The sequence below is a fragment of the Rhamphochromis sp. 'chilingali' genome (genome assembly GCF_963969265.1).
Source record: "Rhamphochromis sp. 'chilingali' genome assembly, chromosome: 5".
NCBI lineage: Eukaryota > Metazoa > Chordata > Actinopteri > Cichliformes > Cichlidae > Rhamphochromis > Rhamphochromis sp. 'chilingali'.
In genome coordinates this window covers 35,220,703-35,238,186 of record NC_137932.1, presented here as the reverse complement: position 1 = coordinate 35,238,186, position 17,484 = coordinate 35,220,703, and the positions used below count along the sequence as shown (strand labels likewise).

General features: G+C 40.0%; 1 protein-coding gene across 3 annotated transcripts in view; it reads right to left on the bottom strand.

The window, feature by feature from the left end:
- The window catches only part of bach2b (BTB and CNC homology 1, basic leucine zipper transcription factor 2b), a 102,027-nt gene that overhangs the window by 35,701 nt on the left and 48,842 nt on the right, over positions 1-17,484 (bottom strand). For 2 of the 3 annotated variants that reach the window (XM_080881835.1, XM_080881836.1), the window contains one exon: positions 6,057-6,311. In XM_080881835.1, the coding sequence (XP_080737961.1) occupies positions 6,057-6,311 (255 nt within the window). Of the gene's footprint in view, positions 1-6,056; positions 6,312-16,762; positions 16,898-17,484 lie in introns of those variants that run through there. The other variant, XM_080881837.1, reaches the window with a different exon arrangement.

Genomic DNA, 17,484 nt, shown 5'->3' with positions numbered 1-17,484 from the left:
ATACTGCTTGTTTTGTTTTTACTCTCCCCTTATTTTACCTTGACTTGCTGGTTAGGTTTAAGTATTGAAAATGAAAATGTAATGATGTACTGCACATTATTTTTATTTTAAATTTCAAGTGGCATAATGTGATTTTAGCCAGTGGTTCTTTGGGAGTTTGCATGTGCCGTCCAGGTACCCCGGCTTCCTCCCACAGTCCAAAGGTAGCCGGGATAGGCTCCATTGCCCTGTTTTCTAGTGCTCTATAGGTGGAAATGTGCAAATGAATAATACCTATTTCCCCCCCAGAATTATAATACTGCATTAATCCCAGAGGAAATGATTCTACCATTCTAGCAGAGGATGGTTTCCATCAATCGACCTCTGGGTTATGGGCCCACCATGCTTCTGCTTTTTTATCCCTATGATAAACTAGAGTCACCCGTGCAAGCCCACAGTCACATTATTTATAGATGAGAGACCTGGCTACTCCACCTATCATTGGCGGTGGACTTCTATAGCTGAAGAAACACCTGACTGCATACACCTGAGTGTCAGTTAAGTGTTGAACATATGCAGCTAAGCTAAAGGCTGCTGCTTACAGCTGACACAGACAGTGAGGGTTGAGCTAGCAACTCCAGCGACAGAGAAAATGTGGCATTTAAACTAGAGGCAGAGGTGCCTCAGCAGATTTCAGTCACTGAAAGTAAAACAACAGTAATGTAACGTCAAAAAACCCCTGATGTTACATTACAGGAACATCATGGCTGCAGTGTTGGAGAGATATATTAAAGAAGAACCACAGAAAGCTGTTAAAATAAAAAAAAGATGAAAAGACTAAAAAAAAAAACCTGACAAGTGACATTTTGATCTTTTATTGTATACCATTCTACATTACAAATGTGTGTCTTATATCAAAAATACTATAAATACACAAGTTCACAAGTTGACAAATAAAAGAAAAACCTGAAACCCTACAGCGAGGGGATCACCTTTATTCTATAACATTGTCTGATGTTTATATCCTTATTCATAGATTCTCCAGAACAAATTAATGTTCATATATATAAGATTATTCATATTCATGTGTTGTCCTGCCATGTTGATTAAATGTGAATAATATACGATGCGTTATCAAATGAAATAAAAAGGAACAAATTCCCAGTGAGACTCACTCTTTGTGGCACATTTAAGACTGCATTTGAAAGATATTACTTTCTACACTCTGTGTCACACCTGAAACACAAAGCAGCTGGTACATCATTCAAGCATGCAATCATTTAATTACAGGGATGCTGATTTGAACACATGTGAGCTGTTCTCTGCAGTCTTTCTTTGAGTTAAGCAGATAAAAAAAACAGTAAGTGCAGGAACAAAGTCATTTGGCAGGCATTACTTTATTAATGCACGCTAGCACCAGTGAGGAGCTGCAGCACAAGTGGGATGCGCCCCAGTTTTCACAGCACCGCATGTCTATAGGAATATGAATGTGTGACACCAATACATCAGCAAGGTGCTTTTATCATGTGTTTGGCTGAAGAGCTCTGAAGTAGCTCTGTTTAAAGCGACAGTGTGAGATCTGAGGTGAGGAAGAGTGAGAAGTGTTGCTGAACCTGATGAGCACAGAACCCAAGGTGGCACTGATCTCACCTCAAAGTGCTACATGCCTCTAGCATCAGTGCCAGCAGCAGCTGCCAGGTGATAATTGGCAATATCAGCACTTTGTACACCTTTCCCTGAATCTTTATCCTATAGCAGGGGTGATTCTAGGTTCAAACTTTTACGGGGGCTCTGCTCCCAATCATAATGTCATGCATGCAGTGCCTTGTAATTAATATTAATGTCTTAGGCTGTTTGCAGATGTCATCAACATGACAATGGTACCTTCAAAACCAAACCTATTTAGCTGGATGACCTATTGTAGTGTCTACAGGGATGGGTATCGAAACCCGGTTCTTGTTGAGAACCGGTTCCCACTGTTTCAATTCCTTGGAATTGTTTGCCATTTTTGCAAACGATTCCCTTATCGATTCCAGTCACCCGAATGACGTCACCACGTTGCGGAGCGTCATTTACCTGGCAGGAAACATGGCGACTCAGGGCAATACTTGCAAAGTAGATACTTCATTTAAGGGAGGAAACACTACGAATATGCAAAAGCATTTGCTCACAAAACATGCGATGACCTTAAATGAATGTCGTGTTTTTAATTCTGCTCTGGACTCGTGAATCTCAACCCAGCAGCAGCGGTAACGTTTGCACGTCCTCTCCCGTTAATGCCGCAGGTAAATAATCAACTAACAGTGCATATTATGTTAGCGCGATCTGCCTTATTACAAAACCTGCCATTACTGTGCATTTAGGTGACCATGATGAGAGAGACAGAGTCTGGCTCAGATGCTGGCAGTTCTCGCTGCAGTCTACCGGTAGCGTCTCCTTTCAGGCCAGGATAGATCAATGTCACCAAGCAGAGACTAAGTTTGTGGTAAAAGGCTTGCACCCATTTGCCACAGCAGATGCCCCCGATTTTCAGTAAGTGAATGTGTTTAATTGTAGGCAGGGACATTACTGGATATTCTTGTGTAATTGCTACAGAATAATTTGTTATACTTTGTTATTGCTACAGAAGAATATTTATTTTATTGTTTTAAAATTAACAATTTTTTTCCTGGGGACCCTGTGACACCCCATTGAAGAGCCGTAGGCTGTGGATCTCTTAAGATCTCACTGTTGGGTTTGTAAGGCCATGTTGCTCCTAAATTTCTATCTTGTTCAAAGAGAAGATATAAAACAAAGTTCTAAGCTAATCGACCTTAGTGTTCTCCTTTTTTTAAAAAAAAGAATCGATAAAGAATCGAATTGTTAAACAGAATCGAAAATGGAATGGTGAAAATCTTATCAATACCCATCCCTAAGTGTCTAAGAATAATAATTCAGAGTGAATAAGCAGACATTTAAATCTAATCCAGCCTTTCGAGGGTGCAGCCTTTAGTTATCAAATGCGAGGCAAAGACGCAGTCTTTAAAGAGGTTAATTAACTATTTGCGGCAAACCCAACAAGATGAGAAACATGCACAACACGCTTTTGAATTCATGCAAACTCAGACTCAGCACAGAGCATTGTGTACCCTAATTTCACAAGTGAAGAATAGATTTGTAGTCCATCACAGCAATGTAGTGGCAGCCATGTTTGCAGTCAATCCTGTAAAACGCTCCCATTCATATCAATGTGTTCTCTTCAGAATGGCCAGTGGCATGTTTTAAGTGTGCTACTGGAAAACACACAAAGCATCTGCGAAATACATAAAAAACGACTTTGTGAAAAATAACTTTTGTTTTTCCACCCGACTTCTCTATTTCGTGTATAATCTGTCCTTTCTTCTCCATCCTCATCACTCAACTAGAAACTAGAAAATATCAAAAATATAATCTTACAATAATTATTATAAGCGCAAGCGGGGATTGCACAATCGTTGTGGGTAAAACAGAAGCCAAAGCTTTATCATTTCTGGTGATTTTGACTACGTGTCCACTCTCGCCTGTTTCTTTTGCTCTCTCCGTTTTTTGTGGCATCACCCAAAAGTTAAATGTTACAGTGAATAAAAGACATTAACTGATCCATATCAATTTATAGCTGAATGCAGGCTGCTGCTGGACATAGGTAACATCATTTTGACTTGCTGTCACCTGGATCTGGAGCTGTACTGTAAACAAATGCTGAAGCCCAATTTGATCAGAAAAGGAAGAGAATTTTTTTTAACAAACTAAAATAATAATGTACATCAGTTCCTTGGCTGGCAAATAGCGATGTCCTAGCAGAAGGTTACAATTAGCTAATAATCTCTAGTGATTTAAGCTAAACGAATGTTTAATAATGTTTTTGACGTTATTTTGAGAACAAATAAAAATACGCAGTAATATCTATGTTGCCTATGTTCTACAGCAACAGAACACAGTAAAAAAACAAGCAAAACAAACAAATTACTTGAAGAGAAAATCAGTACATGTGGCCGAGAAGTAATAAATTATTAAAACAGAAGCAGATGGATTTCAGGTGAAATTCTGGGATATTTGATAGTACCACTGTGAAACCCGAAGGGCTGGCCAAGCCCCTAGAGAGAGGGACCAAGATGAATCCAAATCAAGTGACTACTTCTGATTTTATCTCAAAACATAAAAGAAACCTTCCCCAGACCTCTGCTCTGTCATAATAACTTCCTTCTTTAAATGGCATAAAATAATGCTTTGTTTTTTCCTGTATTTAAACCCAGATGCAACATCTTAAAGAGTAATATCAATTTTTCCTGGAACTGCACTAGAGATCTCCATATTCCTTACTTTGCTATTTGTCCACATGTGCAGCTTCTTTACATGTTTCTGTCATGGAGTCAGGTTTGAAGTATTTTCATTGTGTTTCCTAGTGTTTTACCCTGTGTCTCATGTGAATCTCTCTCTGTGGTCTAATAATGTTTGCCTATGTCAAATTCTTCCTGTTTTATTTTTGGAGTGACTTTCTTTGTGCATGACCATTTGTTTTGCTTCCTTTAGTAATTATCTGCATCAATACAGTCGTGTCCTTTTTTTTACTTTCCAGGTTTCCATGTGAATATTTCTTCAGTCCTTTTTTTCTTTTTGCTTTCCTAAAGTTTTTTGCTTTTGTTCAGTAAACTTTCTTGTTGTGTTTGCATTTGTTGATAAATCTTGAAACAGTATGATTAGCTAGCTGTTGTAGCGTGGCTGTGCTAGACGTGCGATAGCAAATGTTGCATTGTGATAATCAAATACTTCAAACATATACTTTGTGTTGCAATTGAAATGACCTGAATTCAGACGTTAAGGTCACAGACCTCAAGTGTCTTTAAGTTTCCTGACCCTAATAAGTTGCATTTTTCTTGAGCACAACAGCTGAGCCAAGCCACAAAGATGAGATTAGCTCATCTGATCTTGATGCAAGCCTGCATCAGCTGATTCCTCAATAGGTAACAACTCTCACAAAGTATGTGCTACTTAAGCGCACATTTGCACATCTGCAAGCCACTTTGCAAGCCACGTCCAGATGCAAGCCACGTCCATATGTCATACTGAGTCTTACTTTGGGGTGGCTGTGGCTCAGAAGGTAGAGAAGGTCATCAACTATTCAGAAGGCAGGTGGTTCAATTAGGTGCTCCAGTCTGCATGCCAAAGTGTCCTTGGGCAATTGCTCCTGATGTATTCATCGGAGTGACAGAAAGTATTTAGATGTTTTCCATGTATGTATGTGGAAGGGTGGGGAGGTCCTGGGACAGATTCGTGTTCACAAAAAAAATGATATATAATGTATTACATAGCTGCTGTGACATATTACAATATGTTTTAAACACGTAGATAACCTGCCCCCACCCTAGGGTCCTGTTTGAATTTATTTAGCATATTTATTTAGCTTTCAGCTTCCTCCTCATGTTCTGAGGGAACTCCAAAGCAGCTCTAAGTGATCTAGATAAGCATAATTATCCACTATATACACACTACAACATCATCAAGATCAAAGAATGGTTTACTGAACGAAAACAGAATCACACCTGGCCATAAATGACCCCTCTCTCTATGAAACACAGTGGTATTCCTAATGAGCCATGTTGTATATTTTGTTCCTTGTTTGGATCTATTGTGCAGGCATAAGCCATATTTGAATAATAACCATAGAAAATCATCACAGTAGTACTCATGTAAGATTTTGTCTTTTATCAGCTTTATTGACAGAGACAGTGAAGAGATGACAGGAAAGCAGAGGGAGACAGAGAGACGGGACTTGAACCCAGGCCAGCTGCTCAACGCACTGAGCTAAACCAGCAACCTTCCTTGTTGATTTTTACGTGATAAAAACACATGAGTTGTTAAGAGCTGTGTGTTTTAGCTTGAGGTGGGAGTAGATAGAAGGCATAGTCAAAGATTGTCTGCAAGTGTGCAAAAGCTATTGCTATTGTTTTTGTATTTGCACCAGCAAGGAGTTTTTATTGTTGCATTGTCTAAAACGCAGCACCCTTTGCACCCTTGCAACCAAAACCTGTCAGGGGAAACAATACGATAGATACACTTACCTCTTCAGGAAGGCTAACAACCAAGCCATTCTCTGCCTGGCCCACCAACGCCTGGAGGAAATACTCGCTGCACGCAGCCAGCACAGCCCGATGTCCTCGGAATTCCTTGCCTTCCACCAGGACAGTCACATCACACAGGATATCCTGCTTCCGCTGGTCGTTGAGGCAGAGGAGGATATTGGTACAATGAACTGTTGACTCATACACATACATGGGGGCTTCAGACTTCTCATCCACGGACATTCCGCTCACGCCCTGGAAATAGAAGCAAAATAGAGGGGGGGTCAGCTTACAGCCAAGCCCGGCAGGCACATACCGCAGGGCTGACATCAGCCCCAGTGGTCTGCTGTAGCCAGCCTCATGACTGACTGCTGTTTCACGTGCTCACTCCTAGTTCAACATTTAAAAGCCAGTGATTGTTGTTGTGCACGTTTCAATACAAAATATGCATATACACCTGAAATTCACAGGTATTCCCTACATTACTGCTTGTCATGTCACATTAAAATCATATCCAGTCAATAACCAGGAAACAAAACCACACTGTACACTTTGATGCATTTACTTTTGAGGTCTATGAGTGTTTGAAATTACCCTTCTTGTGGACATCCACATGCACACCTATTTTTTATGAAGACACTGACTTAAATTACACTGCACAACTAAGTGTACATCTTTCAGGTGGACTCCAAGAAAACTTGAGAAAAGTAGAATAACAGACATTCATCTAATATTTGTACGACCAAACTGCTCCTATGGCAAATGGGGACAGTTTTATTATCAGCTTTTAAAGATTATTTAACACAATAACCTGGCACCAAAATACTACTTTTCTAGTTTAACTGACTGCACACTTTTAACTACAAGGCACATTCACACAGTGCTTTATTCTATACAGTAACCGGGGGAGGAAAACCAACACAGTCACAGCGAAGAGCTCCACACAGAAAAGCCTTGCTGTCCAAGAGGTTTGAACCCCAAACCTTTTCGCTTGTGAGAGTGTAATGCTAATGATCAGGTCAAGTCGACCCAGTAAAAAAAGTTGGTTAACTCATTATTGGGGCAGGTCTGTTGTCCCCCAGTCCAGTGTTCTTATTTACCACTACTGGTTGTGCTCCTGTTAAAAAACCTTAATTTATACGCCTTGGAGAGAAAAAATAAATTAAAACATTAGCAGAATATTGTTCTTAATTAGTATAAAATGCTATAACAAACAAATCAGTGAACCTTAACACAGTTCAAATAAAAATCCTGGTTCTTTCCCAGTGCTTTCAGTCTTCATTGCTCAGACTGGGTAGATAAGTCCTGATTTCATGCAATAACACAAGGATACACAGTAAGACAGGATTGACTGTCTGACCCTTACAGTTTTAGTTGCCTTTAATCAAACTACCACTAATGTATTCACACAAAGATAACCTGGAGGCAAAGTGGACAGGACAGTCATCCACTGAGCCTGGTTGGTAATCCACGCTTGGATTTACGGGAATAGTTATAAGGGAAGACAGTTACTAGGAAAGCTCTATAGGAGAGCTAGAGAGAATCAGAGTCTTCCACAATGGGTCTTTTGGCCTATCCTATCGCAGTTGCATTCTTAGGTGTGTAAAAGTAAATAGCATCAAATGGGCATGGCCTTTGAGGTTTTGTGCCTGACTGTCATGGCAGTAAGTCCGCCTAATTTCCTATTCAGACCACAAGAAGTTGAACTCTGGGAACATGCACACGCAGCACGTGCCCCTGTGGAAACGTTTTCATGTCAAACGTTCCATTCTGGTCACTCGCCCCAGTGACGACAGACCTAGAGGTATCTTCCTTCACACACACACACAAAAGCAGGAAAGGTGAAAAGCTATCAGACAAATGTCTAAAAAATCTGATTACAGAGAGAAATGCCTTTACGCCTCTATGTGGAATTGTACTAATTAAAGAGTAATGCATGGTGCTGGACGCTGTATACACTGAGATGCTTTTGACTGACAGATAATGTGCCACAGGGCTGTTTTTACAGAAAAGGGTGCTCAGTGGACTTTTTGCTTCTTTTTTAAAACATATACGTATAAAATATGGGAAAACACACAAACTCCTACTGTTAAAATGGCCAAATAATCATGTAAACACAGAAGGAAACTCTAAGTGCCTTACAGTTTTACATATGAAGACATTTTCTGGCAGAGAAAAAGCGCTAGTGGAGAAAACACAACTAGCATCCTGTAACATTAAAAATCTGCTGATGAGCACCTTCACAATGATTTTGTCTTCAATCACAAATCAGTTTTCTGAGCCTGTTGGATCTTCCCATTCTTTGGGTTATCTCACGGAAAGTGGGAAAGGTGTGGGCAGGTGTAGCTAATTTTACTAGACCTAGCAAGAAAGCACTTTTATGACTTACTCATAAAATACCAAATAACCTATAAACCAACAAAAACTCTAATTGACTTACAGTTTTTTTGAATGAAAACGCTCTCTGGAAGATGAATTCCACAAACAACTCCTTCTAACCTTATTTATTTTCTCCATTAACATTCTCAAAGCAGCCATCATATCTATCGCTTGCTCTTTCTTGGCCTGAAACCAATAAAGGTAAATGGTAAATGGACTGGTTCTAATGTAGCACGCTTCTACTCTGGTAGAGCACTCAAAGCACTTTACTTTACTAACATGCCTCATTCACCCATTCATAGAAGAGACCTACTCTACCTCCTGAGCTACAGCGATACCTATGACTATATCATCACCTCACTTCATAACTCTTTCCCACAGCTTCATGGTATGGCTCATGAATGTATTGTTTTGTAGTTACTACAACTCTCCATATCACCCTGGATCTTGAAAACTGGTACGAGTACACAGTACCATTTCTAAAACATCCTCTCACTCTCCAAGAGTGTGCTATACAATCTGTTCCAAAACCCCCGCTCACTTCCGTCTTCTCCATACCTCTGCAGATATGTAGTTGGGACTACAATCTTCATCCTCTTCTTTCTCCAACTAGCCAACAATAAATTGGCCAGTTGAATTTGACAACATAAATAAAGACATAAATAAAAGGGAGGAAGTATTGCAATTATACAAATGAGTTAGCAACTGCATGACCCGTTTTTGACCTCTGGTTTATGAAGAAACTGATTTTGCTTTAAACCATGTTTGAAAATGAGAAATCACAGCCTGGGGTTCTGGTCTTTTGTGCAAGACATCTGAGGACAAAATACTTGTCAATCACCTATTCTATACTTTTTTAAAGTCTATTAGAAATATCTGATACAAACAAATGCATACTGAGCATACACCACAAATAAGGGAAGTGAAAACTGTGAGCTGCCTTTGCAAGAAATCGTTGCATTAAGGTTGTTTGTGGCCTTTGTTGTGACTGAGTTGTAATAATGATTTGACTGGGGTGGTCAAAGCACACAGTAAGATGTGACAGCTGTTCTTGTTGTTGAAGTATGTCAGTCTAGTCTGGTCCAAATGATATATAGTTATGATACTTTCACTAAACACTTCTCAGTGTCATGGTCCTGGGTCGTTGACCCAGCGTTTTGTGTTTTGTGATTATTTCCCTCTGTTCTAGTTATTCTGTGTCCTCCCCCCTTGTGTCCGGTTCGGGTTCTAGATTTCCTGTTTTGTTCTGAAAGTCTGTGTCTGTTGTCATTGTGTTCAGCTTGTGTCCTCCAGTCATGTGTATTTAGATCAGCTGTTCTTCCCTCCTGTGTGCGATTACCCGATTACCTTGTGTGTGTGTGTGTGTGTGTGTGTGTGTGTGTGTGTGTGTGTGTGTGTGTGTGTGTGTGTGTGTGTGTATATATAGTGGGTGTCGGTCTGTGTTCGTTGTCGGCTCGTCTGTGTTTCTTGGTATCCTGGTCCTTGGTCTGCGTCTCTCTGCTCCGCTCTCCGTTTTGTAAGATTTCAGGTTTGCTCTTTAGTTTCTCCCAGTTTAGGTTTGTCATTACTCATGCTTCATTGCCTGTTTTTGCCACTGCCACCGTGTAAATAAACTTCACTCGTATCATCAGTTTGCTGCATTTTGGGTCCTCCTTTTCCTCCACTCCACACGGCTCGCTCCGCCAGCCGTGACACTCAGTTAGTTTTGCAGGATCATGATCTGTCTTCCAAGAATAATGTTTTCAGATGTAGCTGCAAGGTTCAAGGCCATGTGAACGTGATGTTTGCACCCTAGAATTCAATTCACTTGCAGTCGGAGGAAAATGCAATGATAACACAACACAATGATGCAGCATAACACACGTGTCTGCGCACACACACACACACACACACACACACACACACACACACACACACACACACACACACACACACACACACACACACACACACACACACACACACACACACACACACCACAAAATAGCAGTTTGTGGCAGAAGTTTGATTAGATGCACAGATGGATGTAAAAGATTTCTTCCTATCTACTTAGCTTAAATGTGTCAGTCACATCTATTTTATAATATTACGGGTATTACTGCATTCTTCTCTAACATTAGCAAATGATTATTCTGCTAATATACTACCAGCCAAAAGGTTTTTAAGGCCTGTTTAAGGCTTCCTGCATCATTCTTTCCTCCGTCACACACATCAATTGTAATCTGTTGAGTAGGTCTCATGATTGTTATGGAGAAACACAGCTAAGTTGAGTAACGTTTAGCCCCTGAAGAGAAAAATCACATTTGCATAGAAAATCAGTGAAGTGAAAAGGGAAAAACAGCAGAATGTGTGAGTCAGCTTCAGCTTGATTGTATCACATGACAGGTTTTGGTTTGGGGGATTTAAGAAGGTGGGATTGTAATGTGTGACAGTGTGCTATAATGTGCTCTATAAAGTGTTCCCCTTTCTCTCAGTGTCTCAGCAGACTAGCTAACATGCAGTGTGGGTGGAAGGAAGGAGACGGACTAAGTTATGATTAGACTGAGCCCTAGTGGCAGATGCATGTTTTTTCCTATAATAAAAAACATACTGTTCCAGAGAACACTATGATATCAGTGCACTCCAGCATTTCATGTGAAACTAGCCTCTTTCCTCTTTAGCTGAGTCTCAAACCATGAAGGAGATGGGGAAATATCATCCATTAAGTCCTAGTTTTAAAACATTCAATTCAGTCCTATTTCAATTACATTTCATTATATAATGCCAGTTCATAACAACACAACAGTCACCTAGGTGACTTTATATTGTAAGATCTCTATTTTAGCAGGACGGCAGCTCCAGAGAAAGCAGAATCAGGATCAGGGAGGGGCAGTAATCTGCTACAACTGGTTAGGAGTAAGGGAAAAGAGGAGAGAGCAGAGAGAGATGGGACAAAAGGCAAACTATAGGAGGAAGGGCCAGTTTATTAATTGCTCCACTACTATATTTAGACAGAGAGTGAAAAGAGGTAAGTGAAGAAGAAATGCTCTGCATCGTGAGAAGCCTAAGCCTGTTGAGGCATAACTAGTGCATGGTTCAGGATCACTAGTTATCACTAGTTATATATACAAGGGAATCAAGCATCTCTGATTTGTTGCCTTCTTTCTATCTAAAACCGCACACGTTCTCACAGGCCCCATCTTATCTTAATTAAACACCTCATTCTACCACATCACCCAAATTCAGTCATTTGCTCTCAGACTGCTGGCTTACTTGTAGTTCTTAGTAGTTCTTAGGGGTCTTAGGGAGACTGAGCCTTGAGTTTTGAGGCCCTTCTTCTGTGCAACCAGCTCCCAGTTTAAATTTGGGAAATAGACACCCTGTCTACTTTCAACATTAGGCTTGAAAGTAGGCAGGGTGCCCTAACCATAAGCTCTATGTGCTTTATCCTTTTTTGATAAAGCACATAGTTAAGGTTAAGTTCCTTAACTCACTATGTGTTTATACACCAGTCTGCATTTAATCACCTCCACAGTTTATCCCGTCTTCTCCCATCAACCCCAAACGGTTGTAGCAGATGCAACCTCCCTAAACTTGGCTCTGCTGGTGGTTACTTCCCGTTAAAAGGCAGTTTTTCTTTCCCACTGTCGCTAAGTGCTAGCTAAAATGGGATTGTTGAAGTTTCCTCTGTATGATTGTAGAGTCTTTATCTTCCCAAAAAAGGCTTAAGACTATTGTGACTGTGTAAAGGTGACTGTTGTTGTTATGTGGTGTTATATAAATAAAACTATAATGAATTGAATTGAATAAAAAACATGTCAAATTCAGTCAGTAATGGTGCCAAAACTGTACAAGGAAGGCATGGGCAATTTTTATAGTATTAAACCTCTCTGGAATTTACCTTTAAAGTTATCATAACAATTGTCAAGAATATGGAATCAGCCCCACAGGCATGTTCATTAACACCTGCTACAAGTCTGAAAGGAGGCATAGTAGAAAGGCTTTCCCTACAGCTTAGTGTAGGAAGATCATGTCTAATAGGCATTGAGTTGTTGTTTTCTTTCTTTTTATAAAAAATTGTGACCAAGGATGTAAACAACATGACTGTGTCTGAATCCATGTGAGTCTGCACACTGTGGCGTCTTGTAATAAATAAGATTAGTCTCAACTGCTGCTACTACAGTCTAACAGCATTATCTACTGAGGCAGTACACTCAGAGGGAAACTAACATGAAAGCTGTATCATTGTACACAATTAGTGGGGAGCACTCGAGACAGATGACTGTAATCACACTGAGGATAAACACAGTTTTAATTGGAATTATCAAATTAGGCAAAGCGATGGATGCCCCTGGAACTGTTCAAGGTGGCAAATGTCAGCAAGAAGTGTGATGATGATGTTGAGGTAAGTAGAAGCTTCTAATCCAGAGTATGACTATGTCATTAGATAGTCATACTGAGTAAAGTACAAATTAAAATTGCATTCAGTTCTCCTGGAACTCGCAACACTCATCCACATATAATGTCGTTGAATACAACATGCTGATTATTATTGTTATTATTTTAAGAAAGGCTTCACTTCCTTAAATGAAACAGTTTACTTCTCTTTACCCTCATAGCAATAGAGTTTCACTGTCTTAGAAGAGCACATCCATCTATCTGATTTTTAAATACTTCAATTTCTATCTATATCATAGTTAATTGAAGTAAAGGGCAGGGAGGCTGTACACACATTATATTTCAAACGTGATCTATCTGACTGAAACTGTAGATGTTTAACGTTTCCAACCTTTTGTCCTGTTTTGTCCTATTATCATCATTGGAAAATTTTATATAAGATTTTATATAGCTTTTAGAATCTGTTTTAGTTTTGGTGTCACATTAATGGAGTGCCAACCAGGTGCAGTTAGAGTGGATCTAGGATAACACTACAAGCTAGGTTTGGGTCTCAGTTTCAGGCCAAGGCCGATGGCTAGTCTCTTTCAAGCTCCAGAGTGGTCAACCTGCGCACCACTTGAACCACTTCAACACTTCACACATGGATCCTGAAATACTTCGAACTATACAAGCTCAACAGAACCCTAAGAGCCTTCATTGGGAATTAAATGGGGATAAGGAGAACAACCCTAGAGGCCAACTTCAAGCCAGTTGCACAAGTTACCATCGAGTGCAGGATTTATCAAGGAGTGCTCTTTTCCTACTGAACCCCCTTGGCCAGATCATTAGCATGACTGGCTATGGATACTGCCTCCTCTACATGGATGACATCAAGCCAGGAGTGAACAATACATCAATTTTGCTGATCATTCAATGCTGAATGGGAAGAACAACACCTATGCCCTGCCAGTCATCAGATACCTTGCTGGGATAATAGGGCGGTAAAAGCCACTGACATCAAGACAAGAAAGTTCCTCACCTGGTGGGTTTCATCTCAAGTCCAAGACCCTTGCCAAGGGCTGGTGAGTATCAGAACCACTACCCAGAATGAAACATAAAAGATCAATGAATACATCAGGAAGATGGCCACAACCAATCATGTGCTTAGTGAATACTTCACACAGCACAAACCGGGTGATGAATAGAAGCAAGAAGAGGAACCATCGTAGAAGGACAGGCCCCTGCATGGCATGTATGACCAGAAGATAGATGAAGTGGCTGATATTGAAAAATCGTACCAATGACTGGACAAAGCTGGACTGAGGCTGCTACTGAGACAATCTAGCACATAACAACAGGGTGCAAGATGGTAGCAGGCAGGGCATGGAACTCTATAACCAAGCGGCTGACATAGTAGGTCCCAAGGTCCAAATCGGATATGACCCAAAAGATGGTGTTTATATGTATTAAAAAAATCGAGCCACAATCTCGCTGTTCACAACCCACAGAAATGCTGAGATTTTCCTCCAATTTAAATCTTTTTATGAAAGCAAAGGGGCTTAATTAGGATCTCACTACAACAAAGTATGTTGCAGGTCTGCCCTGCGATGTCCAGGGTGTACCTGCGATGAAAGTAAATAAGTGGTCATGGATGAATAGATGAAAAAGTACGCATGATGAGGTTAGAGAGAGCAATTGATCATCTAAAATAAAAGACTCCGCATCTGACCAACTGGACTTCTGTGTGGAAGTGCCTGAAATAAACATTTAAAGTGAGTAATAAGAATAAGATAAGAAGAAGTGCACCAGAAAGGAAACTCCGTGCTCTTTCATACAAATTCCAAATCTCTGGGATTGAACGATTAGGTAAAGACTATAGTTCCAATATGAGCCACATGAGGCCAATTTATTTTGGCTTTAACAGATAGCTTCCCCCTATGTGACATCACAATGTGCTTGTCCATCCAAAAACTCGGACTTGAAGGCTGCAATTTGTGTAGTAGTTAAAACACATATTCAACATGCTCCCTTGATCACAATGATCTGTGTTACTTATGTTCTAACTTCAGTAGGGCTAATCTATGAATTGATAAAACTCTCTGACCTCTATGGCTCATAAGCCTGTTGCATAACCCGTTGAATGCCATTAAATGGTAAATGGTAAATGGCCTGTATTTGTATAGCGCTTTACTAGTCCCTAAGGACCCCAAAGTGCTTTACAGATCCAGTCATCCACCCATTCACACACACATTCACACACATTAAATTCCAGAAATAGTTCAAGAAAAAATACAAATTTATAATTACTCATTCCGTCTTTGAGCTGTTAGTGTCACAGACAAAACATGCTATCTTATGTACTCACAGTAGTGTCTAAACATTTTTAATTGCACTCTCAGTATTCAGCCAACACTGTTAAATCACAAGGTTGATAGCTTTGCAAGCAAACTGCAACACAGGAAGGAACTGAGCATTTAAATGCAAATCCAATTTTTCTTCACACCTTCAAGAAAGATGGATGATTTTAAACAGAACATCCTCTGCATTTTTCATTTGAACACCAACATAAAATCATCCCAGAAGTGAATTGCTTCTATTAAGACTATGAATTGAGATTCTTGCCAAACTGTTTTTTGGGGGCTTTCCACTCTTACCACAGAAAGTTCACAAACATCCATGCCTGAGGTACTGATAAAGCGAACGGCTTTTTATAAGGTCACTAGGCTGCTGATATCGATCCTGAGATAATATATGCAAGACATCCATGTCTGAGACATTCTGCTGATACATACAAATGCTGAGGTATGTGGAAGCGTAATCAGAAAGAAAGACACTTTGCCCTGCTTCCTCACACCTCAGATGTTTCAAAAAGTTGTTTGTGAAATGAATTGATACAACCAAGACAAAAACTGTGGTATTTTACAAAAATAATAATAATGTGTAATTGTGTAACTCTATTAGCAGTGTCCTCCTGAAATGTGCCAACAACATTGAGATTAAAATCCTCATCTCTGCCCTAAATGCTCTCTGGTCGCTATGGTAACACGTAAATATGTCTTTCAAAATAAGACACACAACTACAACACGGGAAAAGACCCAGGGAAACCGAGTTAACGATAAATACCCCGAAAACCATAAATTTCACACCCGATCATCAACTCTTGCGCCGTGGCACCAAACGACTCAGTCACTGAACTAGACTACATCTGCTAGACTACTGATTTCATTTTCTGGGCTGAGGATGAACCTACTTTGTATCCTTCCATTAAACGTCCTCAACAGCTCTTCATCCCAACCCAAGCTCTGCGTCCTCTTGAAGTGTTCTTGCTGTTGAAACTGATTATAGACTACAGACCATAAACCTGCATCAGTCTGCAAACAGCCTCACTAACACCATGACTCTTATCTCTCAGTTTTGGAAAGGTCCTGACAGTGACCTTAGCCACATCACTGAAAAAAACAGACCTTTAAAAGGCCAATAATGTGGAGCCCGAGCTGAATGGAAATCATCAAAGACAATGAGAAGAATCTGATAAGAAGGTCAGCATCTAAATAGAAAGTGCACCGACATCGAGAAAATATTATGAGTGAAAGCTTGAAACATTTGTCTGCTGCATAAAGGCATCTAAACTGATGGTTAACAGTGTTAGCCACATGTTTTCTAACCATATTCTAGACTCTTCTTCAAATACTCTGTGACATTTTGGTTTTATATCACATAAGAATCAAGAAGCTATTTATAGTTGTATTCCACTACAATTGGTCTCGAAAAATCTGCTGAACAAAGTCGTGTAAAGCAACAGAGAATATTATCCAGAGTTATGGCTGCATTTCACCAAAATACAGCAACTTTCACTGAACCAAACACCTGCATAAGAGTTTACTTACTTCTTCTGTCATCTTTTCATTCAACACAAAGACAGAAAAACAGATAATATTCATAACAATAAAGTGGTGCCAGTTGGCATTACCTCAGAAAGGCATCAGCATACATCCAGTCATCTTGTTATTCCACTCTTTGCTCTGACAACTTTGTCAAGTCTCTCACTGTGTGTTACCAACAGAATCTGAGCCTATCAATGTTTGTGGGAGGTGAGTATGACTGAGCAAGTGAGCTATGCGTAAGTGTGTGTGCGTGTGACAGTTGTGTATGTGTTTGTGTGATGGCATGCTAGAATATTTTTGGACTCTGCCTGCTTAAATGCAGCTTGCATGAATCATGACTTCCCACATAGTAGGTCAGTGAGTGGGGTGAGTCATATTGCTGTCTTATATGGTAACACACTGCACATGTGATAGCAGCGCTGGGGTTATCTATAGACTCAGCTTACTGCCTCAAATGTCTGAAGCAGAGCTGCTGCGTCTCAAACCTAATCCCAAGTCTAATCTTTTCTTTTATTGTCAACATTTCAGAATTCTAGTTTTGAGCAATTGCCAAGTATTTTGGTGTGACTCTGACCCACTTTGGTTTCCAGAGGCACAGCTTTATCCTTAAATCTGACGACTGCACAACAAGCACAACAGTTGCCACAGAGCATGTATATGTATATGCACTAAATCTAGAAAGAATATTGCATCTTATGACGATGACAAGGTACACCTGCGCACCCAAAAAATCTGCTTGTCTTAACCTCTTCCTGTGTAATTGAGAAAAACAACAAGGGAACAAGTTTGCAGACTGCTTGCAAGTAAC